The 23,013-nt window shown below is 46.8% G+C and overlaps 1 protein-coding gene across 2 annotated transcripts in view; it reads left to right on the top strand.

The window, feature by feature from the left end:
• The window catches only part of RHEB (Ras homolog, mTORC1 binding), a 38,891-nt gene that overhangs the window by 785 nt on the left and 15,093 nt on the right, over nt 1-23,013 (top strand). For both annotated transcript variants that reach the window (XM_036246854.1, XM_036246853.1), the window contains exon 2: nt 21,043-21,114. In XM_036246854.1, coding sequence (XP_036102747.1) covers nt 21,043-21,114 — 72 coding nt within the window. The remainder of the gene's footprint in view (nt 1-21,042; nt 21,115-23,013) is intronic.

Here is a 23,013-nt window from a genome sequence, read left to right as displayed (position 1 = left end):
GGGGGCAGGGGGGAATGAATTTCTCATCTCTGGGGTGTCCGATTTTTCTTCCGGAAAAAAAAAAAGAAAAAGAAGAAGAAGAAAGTCAGGTATTTGTACACCAGGCTGTTGAAGTAATGCAAAAGTTTGTTTTGGTGGCCGCCACCCCCAGGAGGTTGACATACATTTGAAACTTACTGGCCAGTCGCCTGTTGGCTGAAGCGGGGTGAACAGGGTGCCCAGAATTTAAATAAATAAAATAAAAAGTGAGAAAACAGAACCGCTGATCCTAAGCACGCTTCGGGGCGAGGCCTTACTGTCGTTGACAAATCAGCCGCCGGGAGAGAGTACGTTTGTCTTGCCGTGTTTGTCCGAGAAGTAACTGTCGAAGGGAAGAAAGTGTGCGCCTGGCCGGAGCGGGAGGGACAGAGGAGGTGAAAGCGAGGGTTGGAGTCTTCCGGTGGCGGCAGGAGCGACGGCCACGGGAAAGCCTGTCGCGGCCCACAGCTCGTTGGAAGCGCTCCCCGACTCCACTTTCTGTTCTGCGCCCTCCCCCCGGCCCCCCCGTTTTCCACCGCCGGTGCCAGGGTCTGTGCTCTTTGACCAGGGTCGGCTCGAGCAGGCTTACTCATCCGTTCACCGTCTCTCGCGTCCAAGTGCTGGCGGGGCATCAAAGGCACCTGTGTAGAGATAGGAGGTGCCAAGTGTCCTGGGGGGAGCTCTCGGGTGCTGCAGGGCCAAGTCATAAGTCTGTGGGGGAGGAATAGGCGACAGCCCTAACAGCTGCTGCCATAACCAGCCGTGCGTCCGAGTGAGGCTTTTCAAGTTCCTGACAGTTAGTTCCATGGGGGGGGGGGGGGGGTGCCGTGGAACCCGGCGCTCAGCCTCCATGGGCAGCCTCGGATCACCCAGCCTTTGCTTGTCTGTTCTGTTTTCCTCCTCCGCATTTTGGAGAGTGGGACTTGGACCTGGCTCTGGGGTGAGCTCTAATCAGATACGCAGTGCCCATTAATTGAAGATAGCAGTCTCTAAATGAATCGGGTTACAGGTGACATGTACCTGGGCTACCTGATTTCAACTCAAAAGGATGTCCCAAAGATCCTGACTTATTTACCCCTTGGAGTTCTTGAGATGGTTGATTCTGGGCTACAGTAGCAAAACTAGTGTTTTGTCACTCAAAATTTTGCTAAAGAAGTTCTGTTGAATTGAAATACTTCTGCTTTGTTTTCCTCCTAATCACCCCTCCTAAAGACCCAGATGTGACAGGTCAGTCCTTAGCCTTCTCTTTACAGACCTTTACTATAAACTGCTGTTTGTTAAACCTTGTTCTAGATAGCCTCCAGTGAGACACAGAGCAAGTTCTAGATCCTATTTTCTGTGCCCTCAATATGTCATATTATTACTATACTCTCCATTTTCTCCATATTTATTTTCAGGAGTAGTGACGATTGAAGTAAAAGTATTAAATTACTCCCAGTCTTTGCATTTGATTTTAAAGTTGTTAACCTTTGTTATGAGCCAGGACACTTTGTAATTTGTGGGGCCTTCTGTTTTGTTTTGCCAGCATCAAAAAGGAAGCAATTCCCTGGCTCCATGTACTAGCCACTCTTCGGAGAATGATTCAGTGTTCAGGTTCCAGGAGTCTGCTGGCACGTTTGCCTGCAGATGGGCCTCTACTGGAGAAGTTTGAGTGTGTGTGTTTCTAGATTGTGTTCTTTTGTGATGTGAAGTTGTGTCATATTGATGAGGTAGAAAAGGACACCACTAAAAATCACACCTTTCTTAGAATAGTCTCTTGATTAAATATCTTGTGCCATTTCGACTAATGAATACTTGTCATGCCTTCAGCTAACATTACTAAATGTTATAATTGTTTTATTATTTGGCTTTCAAATTTTGTGGGTTTTTTTTGTTTTTTTAAACACTGATGAAACTACCAGTAAGGAAGAGACAGCTCTCAGGTAATTTATACAACTCTTTTTTTCCCCTGAAGTACTTTTCCTGTTGTTTACAGAGTTGAACGTTTAAGGACACGTCACCTGTAACGCAGGCTGGCTTTCAGGGAGTGCTTTGTATTCATTGTTTCAGGGGTGGCCAAGTGTCTGAGCTCCCTCACACCATTGTTTCTAGTACAAACAAGTAGTCCCAAGGTAGGAGGTGACTCAACTTGATCGGTTCAAGTTGTAGTGTCGGGTAACTGTCTTCAAATAAAATCTGGTGCGCCCTTCACTGGAATTTCTGCAGAGGCTTTGAAATCTAGTGTACCATCAGAGCACAATCAAAAGGTTGTTTGCTAAATGTAAACCTCTGAGGTTAACAAGGGAGATGAGATCACGGAAATGTGTACAATCATAAGAGAGAAAATGAAACTACTCCGGTTTGATAACAGGCAATTCTGCAAAAGTGACTCCAATTAATACTTTGTCAAATGTTTCAGGTAGCAGGGAAGATGCGTCCTTTGATTTGTATGCTTCATAAGGAAGGATTGACCAACTTTGTTCCAAATAAAATACAAGCCAATTGTGTTCTCATTTACTGTCCAATTCCAAATTATCCTTTTTGGACATATTTGAATGAACAATTTAAAAGTAAAACATTGTTTGCCATGTATAAAACCTATTAGTATGTGAAATTGTATGATCAAGTGCTTAATGACATTTTGAGGTTGTGTGCTTGTTGGGGGTGGTCTATAGTGGTCACCTTGTGTCATTCATTGTTCTGTACAAGAGAATAGCCAGAGCTTGCATTTGTAGTTACGACTTTCCAGTGCTGAATGTTACTTAAATGTCCATGTAAGGTATGCTTATCCACACTTCCATCGCCCCAAAAAGAAACTGTGCCCATTAGCAGTAACTCCCCATTCACCACTCTGCCCCTGGCATCCAGTGATCTATGCTCTGTGTCTATGAATTTACCTATTCTGTGCATTTTATATAAATGGAATCATGCATACTTGGTCTTTTGTGACTGGCATCTTTCATTTCATATAAGTATTTTCAAGGTTCATACATGCTGTAGCATTTATCAGTATTTTATTCCTTTTTTTTTTTTTTTTTGCCAAATAATATTCCATTATTTGAATATCATACATTTTATTTCTACATTCATCAACTGATGGGCATGTGGGTTGTTTCTACATTTTGACTATTATGGATAATGCTGTTATGAACATTCTTGTACAAATTTTCATGTTACACATGTTTTCACTTATTTGGGATATATTTCCTGGAGTGGAATTGCTGGGACGTGTAGTAACTTTATGTTTAACATTTTGAGGAACTGTCCAATTGTTTTCCAAGGCACCTGACCACTTTTACATTCCCATCAACAATTGAAATTGCTTTCAATTCTCCAGGCCCTTGCCAACACTTGTTATTGTCTGTCTGGTTTATTCTAGCCATCCTTATGCGTGCAGAGTGGTATCATATCTGATTTGCAAATAATTTCCATTCTGTGGGTTGTCTTTTCATTTTCTTGGTGGAAGCTTTTGCTTCCTTTGAAGCAAAGTGTTTTAGATTTTAAGTCTCTTTTTTCTATTGTTACTTGTGCTTTGGTATCATATTCTAAGAAACCATTGTTTTATCCCGTGTGTGTGGACTTAATACTGAGTTTTCCCTTAAATGTTTTATACTTTTAGCTCTTACATGTGGGTTTATAATATATTTAGAGTTAATTTTTGCATATGATGGAGATAGGGGTGCAACTTCATTTTTTGCATGTGTATATCAAGTTGTCTCAGCCCCTTTTGTTAAAAGACTATTCTTTCCTCATCGAATTGTCTTGACATCCTTGTCACAAACTTAGTGACAAGAAATGTGAGGGTAAATTTATTTCTGGACTCTGTTCCTATGATCTGTATTCTGTCCAAATGCTAATATCACAGTCTTCATCACTGTATTTTTGTAGTAAGTTTCAAAACAGGGAAGTATGAGTCTTCTAACTTTATTGTTTTCAAGATTGTTTTGGCTCTTCTGAGTCCCTTGCGTTTCCATATGAATTAAAATTCCTGAAGGACTAGCTTGTTCACCCATTGCAGTGGGTGCTGCGATGAAGTGTGTGAAGGGAGCGCAGCCTTGCAGGGGTACACGGCTGGGGAACGGGGAAGTGTGTGCATCGCTTTCTCCGATCATTGTGGATATTCTTTGATACTCAACAAAACTCCATAGGTGGTTGCCTCTTGGAGGTTAGCTGTAGTGTGCAATCTGAAATATGGGTGAATTTTCTGTCGTTACATCAAAGTCTGTTGGTTTGTTTTGCACTTTGAATGGATCTACTGCCTTTGCCTGATTTTGTCACGTTGCACATTGGTCATTTGGAAAATATTGGTCCACTGTTATGTAGATCCTTCCACATTTTGACATATTTCAATATGTAGATATTTTTGAAGTCACATTTTTTTTTATATCAACACCAGTCTCCAAAAAATTTAGATATTGGGAACCTGTTAAGTTCATTGAGTGATACAATTTTCCAAACCTAATTTCCTCCTGAGAGTTCAAGTTTACTTGTTGGCAAAGTGCTAGTAGTTTTACTTGGAATGACAGTCTCATTTCTTTCATTTTCAAGAAAATGTCTGCCAAATACCCACGTTTGAAACAGTGATCGTTTGTTGGTCAGTCTTGAAAGTAAAAGTGGTGTTCCATGATTCTGGCGGCTGTCTCAGATCACTTCCCAGACGAGTACTTCGCTTGGGGACAGCCATCACACCTCAGTACGCAGAGCGCGCTCCGTGCATACGTCCCATTTTGTCCTGCACAATACTAAAAAGACCTGCTTCCTCAAGGACACTGCTCAGTGAAAGTGGCTCTTTTGTCAATGTGAGTGCGTGGTAGTGAGGACCAAAGCGACTGTCTGCGGTGTTCCCACTGCTCTGGTTTGTGCTCGGGTACCAAGGTGGCGGTGTTGCCCCTCCATTGCTTTTGCATCATTAGTGTGAATATGAACATAGTGAAAAGGGCAGGTGATAGCTTGGCATTTTTATGAAAACAGCTTTAGAGCCCCCTGAAAAGGTCCCGAGGACCCCCCAGGGTTTCCCAGACTGCACTTTGAGAACCACTGAACTATGGTGTGCAGAATCTTGCCAGGCTGCTCGCTGTCATGCAGAGTCCAATCAAGACCAGCTGCGCCCTAGCTGCTGTTCAAGCTGCATCCTGGCTGCTGTGGTGGCCGCGCAGTCTGGAGGAGCCTTCCTGCGAGGCCCTGCAGCATCGCATCGGGAGCGGCAAGGATGGGGAGGCAGGAGGAACTTGGAATGTGTGAGGACGGAAGGAAGCGGGGGTGGCTAGAGCATGACGAGGTGGGAATAGGAAATGGAGTTGGAAAGGTAATCGGGAGCTGGATTTTGCAGGCCTGGCAGGAGCGTTAAGGAATCGTTCCTTCTGAGCAGTAAGCAGGGAGTTACTGAAGCCTGGGAGATTAGGGTATCTCATTACAAGATGTCCTGACTTGGCCTCTGATATGGTGCAATGTGGGGTGCATTGTGTTTTGACCTGGTAAGGGTGAGGCTTCCCCAAAATAATAAAACTTATGAAGGTAGCAGTATGCCAGGACCTATATACTATTCCTAACATGGTTCAAATACAGGTATCAGGATGAAAGTAAAAACAGCCACTTGATCACAAAATGAGAAATATAATTTCTACCTGTGATTATATAGGCAAAACGGACACCACTTTCCTTAGTTCAGGTCTAGAATAAGGAGTTAGTGATTTTAATATTGTTCATGAGTAGATTGAACTTAGTGATTGGACTAAATCAAAACTGAACCTGGACATGATTGTGCAAATTAAAGCATTATGAAATCGGCAGTGATCACACTTGAGAGAACCTTTGTTTTTGTTCCTCATTTCTCCTCAGGCACCAAACTAAGTCTTAACAGTCGCTAGAGAACTCACTGTCTTAAAATGGTAACTCAGAATGCTAACTCCTGGGCACCTTCAACATGCATTGATTGATTGAGAAATATAACCTAGTATCTTAAAACACAGGTCCTGGAACACTGTTTTGTATTTTAATATTCTTAAATTATTGGGCTTCTGATAAAGAGTTTCATGGGGGATGTTGGGATTTGAAGTCTAAATTGGTACTGGTTTAGCCCACAAGTGCTCGGAACCTGGGCGTGGCCTCTGTGGACAGTGCAAGTTCGGTGATTTAAGGATCCTGACAGAGTTCACTCCTACCTGCCCCTGGTTGGTGGTGTAACTGTGATATAATTGAGTTCCCCTTACCTCCCTGCCACCCCTCCCCCACTTCTCGTGCTTGCTTGTTTGCCCAAAGGGGGGGGGGGGCACACAACACAGGATTTCGAAACAAATTGATATTTTTAACTAGATGTGTGATCCTGCTTATCACAAGATTAAAAGTTGACTCAACTCTGAGGTGGCAGGGTAAATAATTTGTGAACATGGAAACACAGATGCTGGCGTTTACAGTTAACATGATTTTCTGAAATGGAAATGCTTTTCTTAGACTTGGATGTCTTAGATATAAATGCATCTGACTGACCGTTTGCTTTTCTTCAAATCTCAATCACGTGTGTAATTTATTTTAAAGAGAATATTTTTAAATATAGGTTCTCTTTCCTGGCCGGTGTGGCTTAGTGGATTGAGCGTCGTCCCATGGACTCAGATCCCAGTCTGGTTCTCCTGGTCGGGGCACTGCCCAGGTTTTGGGCTCGATCCCCAGTAGGGGGAGTACAGGAGGCGGCCAATGGATGTTTCTTCCCCTCTCTCTAAAAAAAAAATCAATAGCCTTGGCCGGTTTGGCTCAGCAGTTAGAGCTTGGCCTGCGGTCCAGAGAGACCCGAGTTCGGTTCCCGCTAAGGGCACGTACCTCGGTTGCGGTTTGTCCCCAGCCCTGGTTGGTCGTGCGGGAGGCAGCCACTCGATGTGTCCCTTTCACATCGATGTTTCTCTCTCTCCTCTCTCTCCCTCCCACTCTATCGGAACAAAAAATGGAAAAATGTCCTCGGGTGAGGATAAAAAAACAATAAAAACAATTTTAAAAAATATATATGTATATAAATATATATGTGTACACACACACATATATGCACACATTCTCTTTATTCTTGCTAATGACTTGTGTGAGTGACTGAATAAAAACATAAATGGTGAAATTCAGCCATGATGGCTGAGCATCAAGGTGGGAGAGGGTTCGGAGCGACCTTGCAAACTGGACACACCAGGGTAAAATACGACACTCCGTGGCGTGAGTGGAAGTGGGGAAACACTGTGGACTTTCCGGTCTGTCCGCCAGGAAGTCGCTAGATGTGGCATGGTGCCTTTCTACCTGGTTTCACGGCTGTGAGTATGTGGGGGGCAGGAGCGCCCCACTCTGAGATGAGCCAGGCAGCACCGAGCCGGCTGCCGGAGGGCAGGAGGACCGCGGGACGCACGCCTCCGGTGAAGGGCCTGCCCTGTGCTCCCGTCCGTCCGGGAGGAGGCAGTGTGCTCACTGTGAATCTGAGCCACTGGTGGGGCCGGCCGAGGGTCATGGTTCTGCGCGTGGCGTCCACGAGCTTCCCCACGAGGTGTGCATGTGTTCTGGGGAAAGAGGCCAGGGCTTGTATCACCATCTATCCAGGGGTTCCAGTCCCCAGAAGACAGAATTACTACAATGAGTGGTTGACAGGACAGTGTGTGGCTTAAGTGTCATATGTTACTCAAATAGGTGCTCATTACTGTGTCCCAGGCCCTGTTTCTTAGTCACAAAACCTAGGGTCCTCCTGATCCCTGCCCTCAGGGAGCTTCGATCCAGGGCAGCGCCACTGTGAACAGTTACTACTAATAAGGATAGTGGTGGGTGTTTTTAAAGTTTTGCTGGTATGGCAACCTTGAGCTCAGTGAGGTGGGTTCTTATGCATCTTGCAGATCAGGAAACTGAGCTGCAGAAGTCTCCGTGGTCTGGCCTAGGCTGAGCGGGATGTGAACGTAAGTGGTAGCTCCAGAGCCAGCAGGCGACACATTACTGTTTAAAACTGTTGGGTCAAATGCTTTGAGGAGAGAGAATTCAAGGGAGAGCTAACATAGCCACGGGTGGGGTGGGAGAGTTACCCCTCGCAAACCATGGTTAACGCTGGAGTTGGCCAGGTGGAGGGTGGGGAGCGTGGGGGCAGGAGAAGGGCAGAACCTTTTAGAAAGGAACAGCACATCCTGACCTCCGAGGGGTGAGAAAGAGCTTGACACTTGGGAGGAACAAAGAGAAGGCCCTGGCCCTGGCCCTGGCCGATTTGGCTCAGCAGTTAGAGCGTCAGCCTGAGAACCAAAGAGTCGTGGGTTCAATTCCAGTCAAGGGTACGTGCCTCGGTTGCGGCTCAGTCCCCAGCCCTGGCCAGGGTCATGTGGGAGGCAGCCAGTTGATGTGTCCCTCTCACGTCGATGTTTCTCTCTGACTTCCTCCCACTCTGTCTGAAGATAAATGGGAAAATGTCCTCTGGTGAGGATTTAAAAAGAGAGAAGGCCCTGTGTCTGGACTGGTGAATGAGAAGAGTAAGATGTGAGTGGCAAGGAGGTCACATGGGACTAATCTGTCTCAGCCTCGTAGGCCCCGTTGAACATTTTAGACTTCCCTGCAAACAGTGGAAAGTCACTGAAGAGTTGTAAGGAACAAATGAGGTGATCATCTATACCAGGACTGGGAACGTTTTCTGTTAGGCCAGATGGTGAGTAGGCCCGTGGCCTCTGTCGCAACTGCTCACTTCTGCCTCTCGGAGCACCCAGCAGTCACAGGCGGTGCGTAAACCAGTGGACGTGCTGTGTGCCAGGGAGGCTCTTTATCGGCGCTGCTGTTTGGATTTTATTTAATTTTCACATGGCATAAAATATTATTGATTCTTTTCAGCCGTTTAAAGATGTAAAACGCATTAGCTCATAGTCTGTGCAGCTTTGGACCTTGGTCTGCAGTTTGCTGATCCTGTTCTATGTCCTCAGGAGGATCCCTCCCCCTGCTCTCGGGGGGCGATGAGAGCAGTCTGGAAATGGAAGTGGGAAGACAGCCCCATTTTGAAGCTCACCGTCAAGGTGTCGTGGACTAGTGGAGTGTGGTGAATAACGAGACAGATTTGAGATGTAATCAGAGGAAGAATCAGACTGATGTGGGGGATGGTGAAGATAACCTTCAGGTGTTTAGCATGAGTGCCTGAGTGGGTAATGGTGCCACCGGCTAAAATGAGGAATGGTAGAGAAAGACCAGGATTGGGGGATGGTCCCCTGCCAGGCCCACACACTTGCCTCGTCGTTCCCATGATCCTCGAGACGGGCGGCTGCTCCTGCCTCGGGTTCTGGGGGTGTGCTGCTCCCAGGTCCTCGTGGTGCCTAAGGATCTGCCCCAACATACCTTCGTACTGCAGGGTTGTTTCCCTGTTGCCTTGGAAACAAAGGAGGGTCAGAGGCCTACGTGGCTGCGCACACTGCTCTGCGCCAGCAGGGGTGCTGAGGGTCCAGTCCAGCTACAGGATATTTCCGTTTTCTCGCTGGGATTGGGGAGGGAAAGTTGAGCTCCGTGTGGATATATTCAATGAATTAAGTTATTTTCTTACTCTGACTGATCATGTTTCTGGATGAGCATTATCCTAAAAAATTGAACAAAATAAACATACTTCCATTTCTTAAACATCTGTGGAAGTCTTTCTCGTAGGCAGCTAAGTTTATACAAGTAGGATGTTTCTATTCCCTTCCACTGTGGTATAGAGCAATATTGTCCAGTAGAAATATAATACCAGGCATGTGGAATTTAAAGTGTTTCTAGTAGTGCCATGGCTGGTTTGGCTCGGCGGTTAGAGCGTCAGCCAGCAGTCCAGAGAGACCCAGGTTTGGTTCCCGCTAAGGGCACATACCTCGGTTGCAGTCCCTGGCCCTGGTTGGGTTGTGCGGGTGGCAACCACATAGATGTTTCTCTCTCTCTCCTCCTCTGTCTCCCTCCCACTCTATCTGAACAAAAAAACGAGAAAATGTCCTCGGGTGAGGATAAATAAAATAAAAATAAAGTGTTTCTAGTAGCTACATTTAACAAGTACAAGGAAAACAGGTGAAATTAATTTAATAATATAATTTAGCCCACTCTATCCAAAATATTATCTCAATATGTAATGGATATTGATATCTTTACTTTTTTTATTTATTTTTTATCTTTTTCTTTATTGATTTTAGAGAGAGGAAGGGAGAAGGAGAGAGAGAGAGAGAAACATCAATGAGAGAGAACATCAAATAGTCACCTCCTGCATGCCCCCCACGGGGGATTGGGCCCACAACCTGGGCATGTGCCCTGACCAGGAATCGAACTGGTGACCTCTTGGTGCATGGGTTGACACTCAACCACTAAGCCACACTGGCTGGGCGATATCTTTACATTTTTTATGCTTAGTTTTTGAGTCTTATGTGTATTGTACAATATGACCCATCTCAGTTAGGACTGACCACCTTTCAAGTGTTCACTGTCCATGTATGGCTGGTGGCTACTTGCTGGCGGACAGCACAGGTGCTGTGAGGAGCCACCTACGTTAGTACACGGCTCAGTGCAGATTGGGAAGAACTCTAGAGGTAATCTTTATAGATGACCATTCATGCTAGCTGATGAATGTGCTTTATTTTATCACTTTATTGTCCTAATGTTTTGTTATTACTAGTTTTGATCAGTCTTAAACTTCATGCACTTTAATATGTGAAAGTTTGTGTTAAAATTTGAGGATATACCTCTTTTTTGCTTTTCTCAGCTTTTTTCCACCCTGACCCACCAGCCTTCTTCCCAGTTTTGGCCACACATCTAGCAAAATTCATTCTTTATTGTTGCCAAATGTTTAATTTCCTGCAGTTTCCCGGGTCTGTCCCTTTGCCTTCCAACTTGGCTCTCTCTGTACGCCATCCTGCGGGCCGAGCACCCTGCTCCAACCGTCCGCAGGGAGAGAGCTCCCTGGCCTGCCCGCAGCGCTGCTCGTCCTCACAGTCCTCGCAGCCAGCAGCCCAGCAGGCAGACTCTGTCTTACTTATGGGGCTCGGCCTCCGCGTCGTAAGCTTACTCTGTAGTCTCGGGGATGTGTCTGCAAGCACAGTGCTGGTAATACAGTGAACGCCCGGCGAGCATTTGAATGAGTAATAATTTTATGAACCACTTTTATTTGGTTATTTTGTCTTGTCTTTGTCATAATAATTGCACCTTAGTTTTTTTCCCTCTCCCAGCATCTATTTTTAAAAATTGGGAAGGGGTGTGAGAAAGAATAAGATGATGTCAACCTTGCTTCACTCATAGGCACAGTGAGAGAATTCATGTGAAAATGCTTTGTAGGCTCTTAAAACAGTGTCTCGCTTGTAGGTTGTGGTGAACAATTAAAATTTGAATTACCTACCTCGTGCCCTCGTCTGGCCCTGTATGTGTTGAGATGTGGGGTGGGTTTGTATATTAGAATTTGGGGGTGGGGTCCCGCCCTGTTGGAGAGCACACAGAAACTCCTTGTGCACCCCCCCTTTCTTTAAATCACCACCCAAGGGCATGTTCCTCACTGATTCCAGAGACAGAGACATCATGTGAGAGAGAAACCTCGATTAGGTGCCTCGCACACACGCCCCGACTAAGGATCGAACCTGTGATCCTTTGGTGCACAGGGTGATTCTCCAACTACTGAGCAACACCGGCCAGGGCGACACCCCTTTTAAATCAGAGTGCTGAGGTGACTGTATCTTTGCAAGGCTTCCGTGGTGACTGATGCACATTCAAATGTGTGCATATCGCCCCGCCCCTCACGGCAGCATCACCACCCGTGCTCCTGTGGACAGCACTTGGCGAGGATGCTGTCGGCGTTGCTGTCGTGTAAGGGACACACGATCACCCTTCGTGCAGCTGGTCGCTTCTCCGGCTCTTTTATCCATGTTGATATATCAGCACAGACCACTCAGAACCCAGCTGGGTCTGCAGTCTGTGCTGTTTGCAGACCTGGCCATCGTGGAGACCTGTTCTGTCGGTGCCCCAGAGAAGCACCTTCCTGCTCTGGCGCAGCCCTGTGGCATTCCTGCAGGGCTCGCGGCCCGTGCCAGGCTGCGCTCCATACAAGTCGGCAGCTTCCGCTCTTGTGTAGCCTGGAGCCTCCAGTGACGTGCGGGACCTTGGGAAGAGGACGCAGGGAAGGGAGAAGGTCTAGCTGCGGCCACCATCAGCCAAGGCCGCCGAGGAGTGACTACAAGACCAGCAGAGCCCCAGCCCAGCACAGCCTTGACTGTGGAATCCTGAACAAATGAAGAGGATGTTGGTGTCAGCCACTGAGTCTGGGGAGGTTTGTCACACAGCAGTGGAGAAACTGACACCAATTATCTGCTTGGGGGGTATATTCTAAGTTATGTATTGTGAGGCTTGAGCTGAAGTAGTTGTTACTGTACGTCATTTTCTTCAGATTAAATATTTCTCCTAAGCAGATTACATTTATCTTAAAAACATTACTAATAATGAAATTTATTGAGAACTTATTTTGTACCAGATATTCTACATGTGTTTTCATTTAATCCTCGCAGCCACCTATAAGGTGGATGCTGTCATTATCTTCATTTTCCAGATGAGGAAACAGGCTTTGGAAAACCGCCACCGTCACTTAGCCAATCATCACCATCCTATTCTGCTTAGTAAGAAGGGATCAATGTCTTGTGTTGCTTTTTTATATTTTTTAGTTTACATGTAGTAAAGCTTGACTTGTCACATGAATGCCTTTCTCCCTGTTAAGATGACAGGATCCTTGTAGGTGGCATTTGGGTGTATTATACTGACCTCTTTTTCAGAATTACCCATGGATTAGGATTTCGGGCAGTGTCTGGACTCCAGGTGAACTGTGTTGACCATAATTTGAGGAAAGCGTTGTTGACTTTGGAATGCAGGGCTAGAATTTAATAACCATTTGTTGACTGTGTGATAGGTGCCAGGTGCTGCGCCTTATGTTTATGGTTTCATTGAGTCATCACAGGCATGAGGACTTGAGGCAGAGAGGTCCACTTCTCAAATACACAGCTGGGTTCACACTCGAATCTGAGTTCAGATCCTGAACCATTATTCACTGTGCTGTTTCTTCTAGTTACAGTTCCTTGGTTCTGTGATGCTTGTGTTTTTTGTTTTAATGTGTCTGAAGCCAGGGCGTATTCTAATTTTAATTTTCTTGTGTAATCTCATCAACCCCTGCCCCCCAAAGCCGCCATCAACAGATGATGTGTCTTAGATGAAATGGAGTCTTAGAAATGGCGAAAGACTCTTATCACTGGTGAATGCTTTTTGCCCTGTGAAGATTACCACAAACTATTTCATTATTTCCTTGAAATGTATGCCAGTCTATATTTTATGTCAAATAGTAGGAACTTACTTCAAATGATGTTACCTTGCGTTTTTTTTAAACATTATTTTAAAATGTTTGTGAAAAAGTTTTTTCTGATTCACTTAATTGTTTCTTTTTTCATAAATTAAAAAAAATACAAGTGATGCCTTTAATGTCTTTGGAAACGTTTAATTATTTTGTTAAAGTCTTGGGCAGTTTTTCGTGTAACAGCTCTTCCTGTGGTCGGGCCTCGGGCTGCAGGCTCGTGTTTCCCTGACCCTCTCTGCCCTGTTCCCGTCTCTGCCCCTCGTGTCTTCTGGGTGTTCTCATCAGCCTCCGTCTGGCCCCGGCCCAGGGCCCTCCTGCGGGCGGCTGGCACGGCTCCTGGTAGGGAATAGGTGGCTGTGTCCTGCCCAGTGCTCACAGCTCTCTGAGCCTCTGCCTTGGCAGCTCGTCGCGGTCACTCGGGTCCCTTAGAAAGGCGTCGCTGGTGCCGACTTCTTTCACAAAGACCTGAGTTCCTGGAGGAATTCTACGTCCAGACTCTGTCGGTTAGGAGTGGGCGCTGGAGTCGAGTGACATGTGGAGTGCTTTCAAGCAGAGGGCGCCCAGCTCTGTAAAACACAAATTTATCAGATAGAGGAGTGATGCTCAAAAATATATTAGAATTTTTAGTTTTATTATAATTCCATTAATATTATAATCAATTAGGATGCTTTATTTATTCATTCATTTATTTATTTATTTTGGTACGTGCCCCTAGCAGGAACCGAACCCAGGACTCTCTGGTCCGCAGGCCGATGCTCCAGCCACTGAGCCAAACCGGCCAGTTAGGATGCTTTAGTGGCAAATTAAGTTTTTTGAGTGGTCAGCCAACTCGAGAACGGAGGTTCTTCCATTCCTTTACTCAGCCACCCTGGACGCTGGCTTTAAGGCAGTGGCTGCATCCTGTCCTAACACAGTCAGAATTACTGAGCTGAGACCCAGGCAGCAGTTTTTGGAATTTTCTAGGTACTGTCAGAGTGCAGCTAAATTTGAGAACCTGCACTCTAAACTAGAGAACTTGGTTTGGAGATCAGCATCACCAGGGAGCTTGTTAGAAAGGAAGTCATGCACCTGTTTGCCTGACATTTTTCTTGAAGGCTTCTCAGACCAGTGTCTGCACCCCTTTCGGGCGCTGTGGCCTGAGCACTGTGGCCACACCAGTGGCATCTCCGTGGCGCGTTTCACTTGGGTCTGCAGAACAGCTTTCGGCAGCAGGTTGTCTCTGGAGAGTGCGCTCAGTCACGGTCAGGTGTGGGCACCCAGCAGCTGTGGCCTGAGCACTGTGGCCACACCAGTGGCATCTCTGTGGCACGTTTCACTTGGGTTAGAACAGCTTTCGGCGGCAGGTCGTCTCTGGAGAGTGCGTTCAGTCACGGTCAGGTGTGGGCACCCAGCAGCTGCCGCACCCGGTGGGACCCGTCTGTGGCAGAGAGCGAAGGGGGGACCAGAAGTCAGTATGCCACCTTGGACTTTGAGAGCTGTTTAAATATTGCAGAGGCGCGGTTAAAGCACATGGGAATGGGGTAAACCAAGGGAGAAACCAAGAATGTGTTCATAGCTATTTCAGGAGGGAGGAGGGTCTAGAGGAGACCGGAAGGAATGGGGTCTTGAGGACGGGGGGCTAGAGCAGCTTCTGTGGAAAGAAGGCATGCTGACCTCTCCCTTTGACCCTTGAGGTAGTGTAAAGAGGGCCGGGTCCCACAGCTGCATCGCACAACGCAAGGAGGCCAGACAAGGGTGCAGGGGAGGTGGATGCTGAGGTGAGGCACCACCCCTTCATCGTGGCCATACCCTGTGCCTGGCCCATCTGAGGTGTTCCTTTTTTTTTAATCCTCGCCCAAGGACATTTTTGCATTCATCTTCTGATAGAGTGGGAGGGAGAGAGGAGGAAGAGAGAGAGAAACATCGATGTGAGAGAGAGTGCTTGCCACTCACATGATCCCAATTGAGGCCAGGGACAAACTGCAACCGAGGTATGTGCCCTTAGGAGGAACCGAACCCGGGACTCTGGTCCGCAGGCCGACGCTCTAACCACTGAGCAAACCGGCCAGGGCTGAGGTGTTCTTTAAATGCTTATGGTCCGAGCTGCTGGAAGGAACTGGAGAGTTTGGGAGCACTCTGGAGGCTGGAGGAGATGAGGGTGATCTGTTAAATATGAACTTCTACCGGAGGGCAGTGGTTCTTAAACTTGAGTGTGTAGCCGAATGGGTGGGGCACTGTTAATATTCCCATCCTGTAGGTCTGGGTGGGACTGAAGAATCTATTGGAAGTTGCCCTGCGTTGCTGCTGGGGCACCTGACTGCTGTAGGAGGAAAGGAAGCACAGGCATTCCTGCGGAGAAGGAGGGGGCACAGACAGGCACTGGAGCTGGAGAGCGGTCCCCAACCCACGTGGTTGTGGGCTTGCCTGCAGCTGAGCCCAACAGGCTTGCCAAAGCAAGTGACTAGACTAATATCGCAGCATTTATCGGGGGCACAGAGAACGGAAATGGGACGGTTGTGATGAAAGGCTAGTTAGGGGTCAGTGCTTGATCTTGGTGCTTAAACTGATAGGGAAGGAAGTGGTGGAGATTAGAGGTATAATCATTTACAGTGGTGTATTTCTAACCTTTTATACTCTGTAGCCTGTAGGAAGAAATACATTGTACTTTGCTCCCAGTCAAAAATGCGTGTGTAACTGATTCAACGTTTCATAACACCTTTCTTATTTACATTCTACTCTGAAAATAGTGCTGGTTGCAGCACAGTGTGGATTTCATGCCCGGTGGGAAACGTGGCTTCCAGAGATGTCCAGGTTAGATGTGCAGTCAGAAAGGGCGGGGCTGGCAGGGCGCTGCCCTGCTTCCTGATTGGTACGTGGCAGGTGCAGGTTTTGGAGGTGGGCTCGCCTGGGCGGTGACCATGTTGTGGTGTGCTCCTGAGGCAGTGTGGGGACAGACTGGTGGCAAGACCGGTGAGCTGAAGCCAAACTGGTAGGACATCAGACTGGTTCTGAAGGTGATGTGAAGAATTTGAGGTGAAAATATAAGCAGTCCTTGGGATGTGTTGTGTCCCAGATACATCACGTGGTCCTCATGGACCCTTCTGCCCAGTGACTTGATGGACTAGTTGGTGGATTGAAACACGCTCCTCCCTGTTACATCCCAGTGCACAAGGCGCAAGTCGGCTGTTCCAGGGGTGGGTTTGAGCGGGAGGGAGGTAATGCACAAATAGTTATTTTTTTAGGAGAATAAGCATGAGAACTAGTTCAGAATTCATCTGAAAACTATTAAAGTGTTTTGTGTAAACAGTACCTATTTTGCAGTGATCATGAAATAAAAGACTTAGTCAGCAACCTTGAAAGTATATATTCTGTAGTGAAAATATTGGGTGAAAAAACTTACTGTACCATATTGTCATTGTAAAATATTTGTACCATGCTGTTTCTACCTGGTGTATTTTAGATGGAACTTTTTAGAAATAGATTTTCTGTTTTTTAAAGTTAAGGTGGATTTTGGTTCGGAGAACGAGTATTTGGAAATTATTGTGGGATGCTGGGATATATTATTCTCAACCCTTTCATAATAATGTATAATGCCATCAGGTGAGGGGCTTGTCTCTGTGCCAAACACACTTCTGGGTATGTGCCGCCTTTCATGTCCTTCAGCTCACTCCCGAGTTGTTGGCACATGACAGTTCTGAGCGTGGTCGGGAGTTTGAGATCCTCCCCCAGGTGATACACACCTGTGAGCCTGAGAACACCAGTGAGGCTGAGGCATCTTCAGGGAATAATTGGTGTTCCAGAATGTGAGTTTGACAAGGACACAGGCCCAAGTAGATGTAGGAGGTTATTATGAGGGGAAACTGCAAAGGTGATCAAGTGAAGAATATAATTTGCTGTAGGTCAATAAGGCCTTCGTAGCTGTAAGCAAACAGCATTGGGAAACTTAGCCAAAGGAACCAAATTACTGCTTTGGGGGAGGAGGGCTCCCCTAAAGCCAGAAATTACTAGAACCAAACCTGAGAACACTATGAGCAGTGGGAATTATTTACTAAAATTAATTGTCACTTAGTGCTGACTTGTAACGCATTCAACAGTAGTTGCCTAAAAATTCTGCTTTTGATGGAAACAGCTGAAAACCACTGTCATAGCAGCAAACGTAGCCTTCCTGTCCCTTCTTAATTTAAATAATTAATGATCTCCCCGGAAGGGAGAGCCCAGCGCAGGAGAGACCCAAGGGAGGCCTAGTGTTTTCGCAGCCCCGCTCCTGCTAATGAATTAGCGCCTTCTCCAGGGCTGCCTGGTTGAGGGATCAGCTGTCCCTGAGGGCTGGGGTTCCAGCGGGATTGCGGGTCTGCTTTGCCGGAGTGATTGCCAGTGTTTTCGAAGTAAACGTGACTTTATCCCGTCAGTAATGTGTGCCCTCTGTGATACAGATGAGGGGCTCTCCTTGGATTGTACCAGAAAGTATATTTCTTCTTTGTTTAAATCCTCACCTGAGGATATTTTTCTGTTTATCTTCAGATAGAACGGGAGGGAGAAACAGAGAGAGAGAGAAACATGAATGTGAGAGAGAAACATTGACTGGTTGCCTCCCGCACAACTGGAGCTGAGGACCCGCAACTGAGGTACGTGCCCTTGGCCGGAACCGAACCTGGGTCTCTCTGGTCCGCGGGCCGACGCTCTAACTGCTGAGCCAAACCGCCAGGGCAACAAGTGTATTTTTTTTTTTTTTTTTTTTTAATCCTCACCCGAGGATATTTTTCCATTTTTTGTACAGATAGAGTGGGAGGGAGGGAGAGGAAGGGAGAGACAGACAGAAACATCGACGTGAAGGGACACATCGAGTGGCTGCCACCCGCACGACCAACCAGGGCCGGGGACAAACTGCAACCGAAGTACGTGCCCTTAGCGGGAACTGAACCCGGGTCTCTCCGGACCGCAGGCCGACGCTCTAACCACTGAGCCAAACTGGCCAGGGCAACAAGTGTATTTTTTAAATGTGGCCCACTTGTGCCCGGCCAGTGTGGCTCAGTGGTTGAGGGTTGACCCACGTACCAAGAGGTTACGGGTTCGATTCCCAGTCAGGGCATATGCCCAGGTTGTGGGCGAGATCCCCAGTGGGGTGTGCAGGAGGCGGCCTATCGATGTTCTCTCGTCGCTGTTTCTGTCTCTCTCCCTCTCCCTTCTTCTCTCGAAAAAGTCAATGAAGAAAAGAAAATGAAGCCTTGGCCAGTTTGGCTCAGCGGTTAGAGCGTCGGCCTGCGGTCCAGAGAGACCGGGGTTCGGTTCCCGCTAAGGGCATGTACCTCGGTTGCAGTTTGTCCCCGGCCCTGGTCGGTCGTGAGGGTGGCAGCCACTCGATGTGTCCCTTTCACGTCGAAGTTTCTCTCTCTCTCTCCCTCCCACTCTACCTGAACAAAAAAATGGAAAAATGTCCTCGGGTGAGGAATAAATAAATAAATAAATAAATAAATAAATAAATAAATAAGTAAGAAAATGAAAAAATGCAGTGTGGTGCACTTGTTGGCTGTGATCATTTATCTCATGCTGTCCTGTTTAGTATGTATGACTTTCTCTTCAGTTTGGTAGGGGCTCCCTAAATTTCTTGTGCGGACTCCTGGGGCTGCTCTTTCTGCTGGTTTCCCTGCACTGTGGGGGTCATCGGGGGGCACTCGCGCACACGCGCGTCATGCTTGTGCTTTCCTGGGTTTAGTCCAGTTCTGCTTCCAAAAAGTTACAAAAAAATTTTTGATTCCTTTTTTTTTACCTTTGTAACTCTTGTCCATTTATCTTTAGGAAATAAATTATCTTCTTTCTTTTCTTCCCTCCATTTGTAAGCAAAACACACAAAAAAACACATCCTACCTAAAGGAATCAAGAGCCCCCCAGAGCGCCTGCAAGTAGTCTTCAGAAGCCCCTGGAGGTTATTTTCTCCTCTTCCTGATTAAACATCTTTTGCTTCAAGCACTAGCATTTGATATAAATAAGAATTTTATTATTCTTTAGGATTTTTCAGTTTTGCTAACATAAAAGGGTTTTTTTATTGCTATTTTCATTACATAAAAGGGCTCTATATTTTGAGCTAAATGCGTCTTTATGTGCTGGCTTACGTAACCTGGTTTTTTTGAAATGCGTGCAGTTCCTGGACAACTGTACTCGGTGTCTCAGGCAGGCCCACCCTTGGGGACCAGTAAGTACTAGACAGTTGTTTCGTCAGTTCTATTGAACGGTTTCCTAGTCACGGTTATAACATTGAGATCTTTGTGGTATCTGAATGGATGAGAGTGCCCTTTGGGGGTCTGGTTTGAGTTTCATTCATTTGTTCAGAAACCAAGTATCTGCAGAGTCTCCAAACCTGATTAATGAAGGTGATTTCGGAGAACTTCAAGCACTGAAAGAAATAAAACAAAATGGGATGACTGAGTGACGTCAAGGAGTAGGCACCACCCTAGATGGGTTTGTGTTAGCAATGGCTTCTCTGAAGAAGGGACATTTGAGCACAGACTAGAATGATGACAAAAGTGAGTCATAGCTAGGCCAGTGTGGCTCAGTGGTTGAGCATCAACCCACGCACCAAGAGGTCACCAGTTTGATTCCCAGTCAGGGCACATGCAGAAGGCGGCCAAGGTGGTTCTCTTTCATCAAGGTTTCTCTCTCCCCCCAGCCTCCTTCCTCTCTTTCTAAAATGAATAAAGAAGAAAACATTTTTTTAAAGAGTCCTATCTTCAGAGATCTGGGGGTGGCTCTAATAAAGGTACTGAGGCTGGTGGGAACTTGGCAGGGGCCGGAGGATGTGGCCGGAGCCTGGGAGGCACTGGGGAGCAGTAGCCGGTGGGGTCTGGGCGGTGGGTCCGATGCTCACGGCGGGCCAGGCTCCAGAGCTGGGAATTCATTCTAATTACAATGAGGATATTAAATGGGGAGGTACCGTGTAATTTTCCAGGGTTCTTGGCGGCTGCTTTGTGGAGAGTGGTTTGTGAACTTTGCGTTTAGCTGCTCGTGAGGTGTAAATAAGCCTGGCAACTTGGATTTTCTAGTTGTCTCCAGCAGCTCCCACTTTTAAACCCGCTTATTACTTGATACATTTCTAGTAGAAGGGGCTGCCTTTGGTGCAGACACCCTGTGCCCGTGAACTGCGCCTGTCTGGCTTCAGGGAGACGGGCGGACTGGGAACTGCAGGAGTCCAGGACCCGCCGGCCAACCGCTGTCCTCGGGCCTCCCTGCAGGCTTTGGGCACGGCTCCGGGTGGCATTAAGGGGAACCCTTCCCGTTTCCGTTCTCGCCCTGTTTCTTCCCAGGGAGCCCTGCTCTGATGTCCTGCAGTAGGACTTTTACATGACACGGCCGGGTGAGCACATGGGGCTCAGGTCCTGGCGACACAGGCTCAGTCATCACAGTGATTTTGTGAGTCTGTTTCCCCACTGTGTGCAGGACATGCTGGGCCTTCGACACTGGATGATTGACACAGGGATTCTACCTTCTCGGAGTTTTTAAAATAAAGACTTTTGTCTTTCCTTTTTTTTTTTTCAGATTACCCTTTCAAAAGCTGTACCTGGTTAACACTTGTAACAGCCATATGTAAAAACGCCTAAAGAAACTAACCGTGTTTTATTAATTTCCATATATAAAATGAATGGCCAGGTTTCGGGGACACCAGTACCTTCCGTTTCTTATCTGTCATGGGGTCGGTAAAATAGCTGGTCAGACGTTTTGCGTTGCTGATGCACGGGTCTGAGCCGTTCTGTCTTTTACAGGGAAGTCCTCGTTGACGATCCAGTTTGTTGAAGGCCAGTTCGTTGACTCTTACGACCCAACCATAGAGAACAGTAAGTATCGTTTTCAGGGATTTATAAACTGAGAAGCCTGCCTTCTGCATACAAACAGCACTGTGGTCTTGGAGGCTTTGATAGCAGGGCTCTTCGTTAGATCACTGACTGGGGCCAGAAGAGCTTCCAAAACCTGCACCCGCCTTACAGTGCGTGGTTTCTATTCCACCCCCAGATCCTGCCAGCCAGACATCGGAATCCAGAGCCCTCTGTTGGAACCTGTATTCCAGGCTCTGCTTTAGGAAGATAGAGAGAGAGAGTGCTTTTTTCCATTTTCTTCCTCTCTACAGTAGCCCTTTTTTAGGGATTCTCAGCTGGAGGGGAAAGGATGCAAACTGTCCTTCGCACCTTACTCTCGTGGAAGCTCTGCTGCCTGACCCTTCAGTGCTGAAGACTTGAGGAGTCTGGGAGAGGTGAGCGTGCTGGGCTTGGACGAGCAGGTGCGGCGTTAGAACAAGGCCTGTTGACTTCTCGGGCCATGTGCAGCCAAAGCACCCATGACCAGATCGACAACCACCTTAACCTTGTCCAGTTTCAGTCCGTGGTTTCAGAATCTCCCTGAAGGATTCTAGGACCCTGAGCCAAGTCTTGATTCTGGGATCATGGAGGAGGATTGGAGGCACTTCATGCAGGGAAGTTGCTTGTTAGAAGCTGTTCTTGTTTCAGGCCACCGTAGAACCCCAGCTCCCCTGGAACCAGTGTTTTCAGATGGTTGACACCAGGGCTGGCCTGGGATTTGTCACCAGGAACATACAGATTTAAATGTGGGATTCGTCGAAACCTGATTGGCATATTAGACAGGAAGCCCACCTAACAGACTTGAAGAGCTAGATTCGAAGACTTCACCTGCCCAAAGCTTGCAAGAGAGACTTAAAGAGAGACTCTCAACAGGAGCGTTGACAAATTTCGGCCTGCATCCAAACCGGCCCACGAGCTAAGGGTGGTTTTTCTATTTGTAATATTTGAGAAGAGGCCAAAGGAGAATAATGTTTGTGACATGTGAAAGGGATATGAAATTCTGATTTCCACGTCGATAAATAAAATGTTATTAGAACACAGCCATGCTCACTCATGGACCTATTGTCTGTGGCTGCCTTTTCCCTGCGATGCAGCATTGATGGACAGTTGCAGCAGAGATCATCTGGCCCACAAGGCCTAAAATATTCACTGTCTGGCCCTTTCCAGGAAGTTGACTGACCTCCGGCTTAAAATATCCAGCTGTCCTCTATGTCCCAGTGTGCTGGGAGCAGGGAAGGAGGCCCGTCGGGTGCTAAACTAACTGGGAAGACACGTGTGAAAGGAACCGCTCTGCCTTGTCTGGAAGGAGGAGCCCGCTGGTGTCCTGTTGGTCCTGTGCTGTCACCGAACAGCATGCTTTTGAGGACGGAATAATGTGACTGCTGTGAGCGAGTCCGGCTGTCTCTGTTGGAATAGGAACACAAGAAAATCCTGCTCTTGGCCTAAATATTCGCTATACATAGCAGTTTAAAATGTGGTGTCCTTAAAGAGATAGGCTCATTTGGGAATTTTATTCCAAGAACAATATAAGATAGTTTTCATGGTAAGCTCTGCTTATAAAAGTGATTTTTATAATTGTGTATCTTTGTATTTAAAATTAAGTTGGAAGGAAAGTCATGGTGTTATATATAAATGCAGTTTCTTTATATGTGAGTAATGGATCAGACAAAAGTCCAGCTTCTTGACCTTGTTCTGTTTTCTCAGAACCAGAACCAGATGACCCTACTTCAGAGGCTGTCAACATCCTCTTTACTTGTGTTTTTCATGTTTTCCTACCTAATACTTAGTGTTTAATATTTTTTCAGTCTCAGAGGTGACTTCATTTCAAGTCTTTAAGCAAGAGCAGAAATGGGCACCAGAGGATATGAGTCCCTGAAGTTC

Source organism: Molossus molossus, unplaced genomic scaffold (assembly GCF_014108415.1).
Source record: "Molossus molossus isolate mMolMol1 unplaced genomic scaffold, mMolMol1.p scaffold_m16_p_7, whole genome shotgun sequence".
In the NCBI taxonomy this organism is placed as follows: domain Eukaryota; kingdom Metazoa; phylum Chordata; class Mammalia; order Chiroptera; family Molossidae; genus Molossus; species Molossus molossus.
Note: the sequence above shows the minus strand (reverse complement) of the source record. Positions and strands in the feature narration are given on the sequence as shown.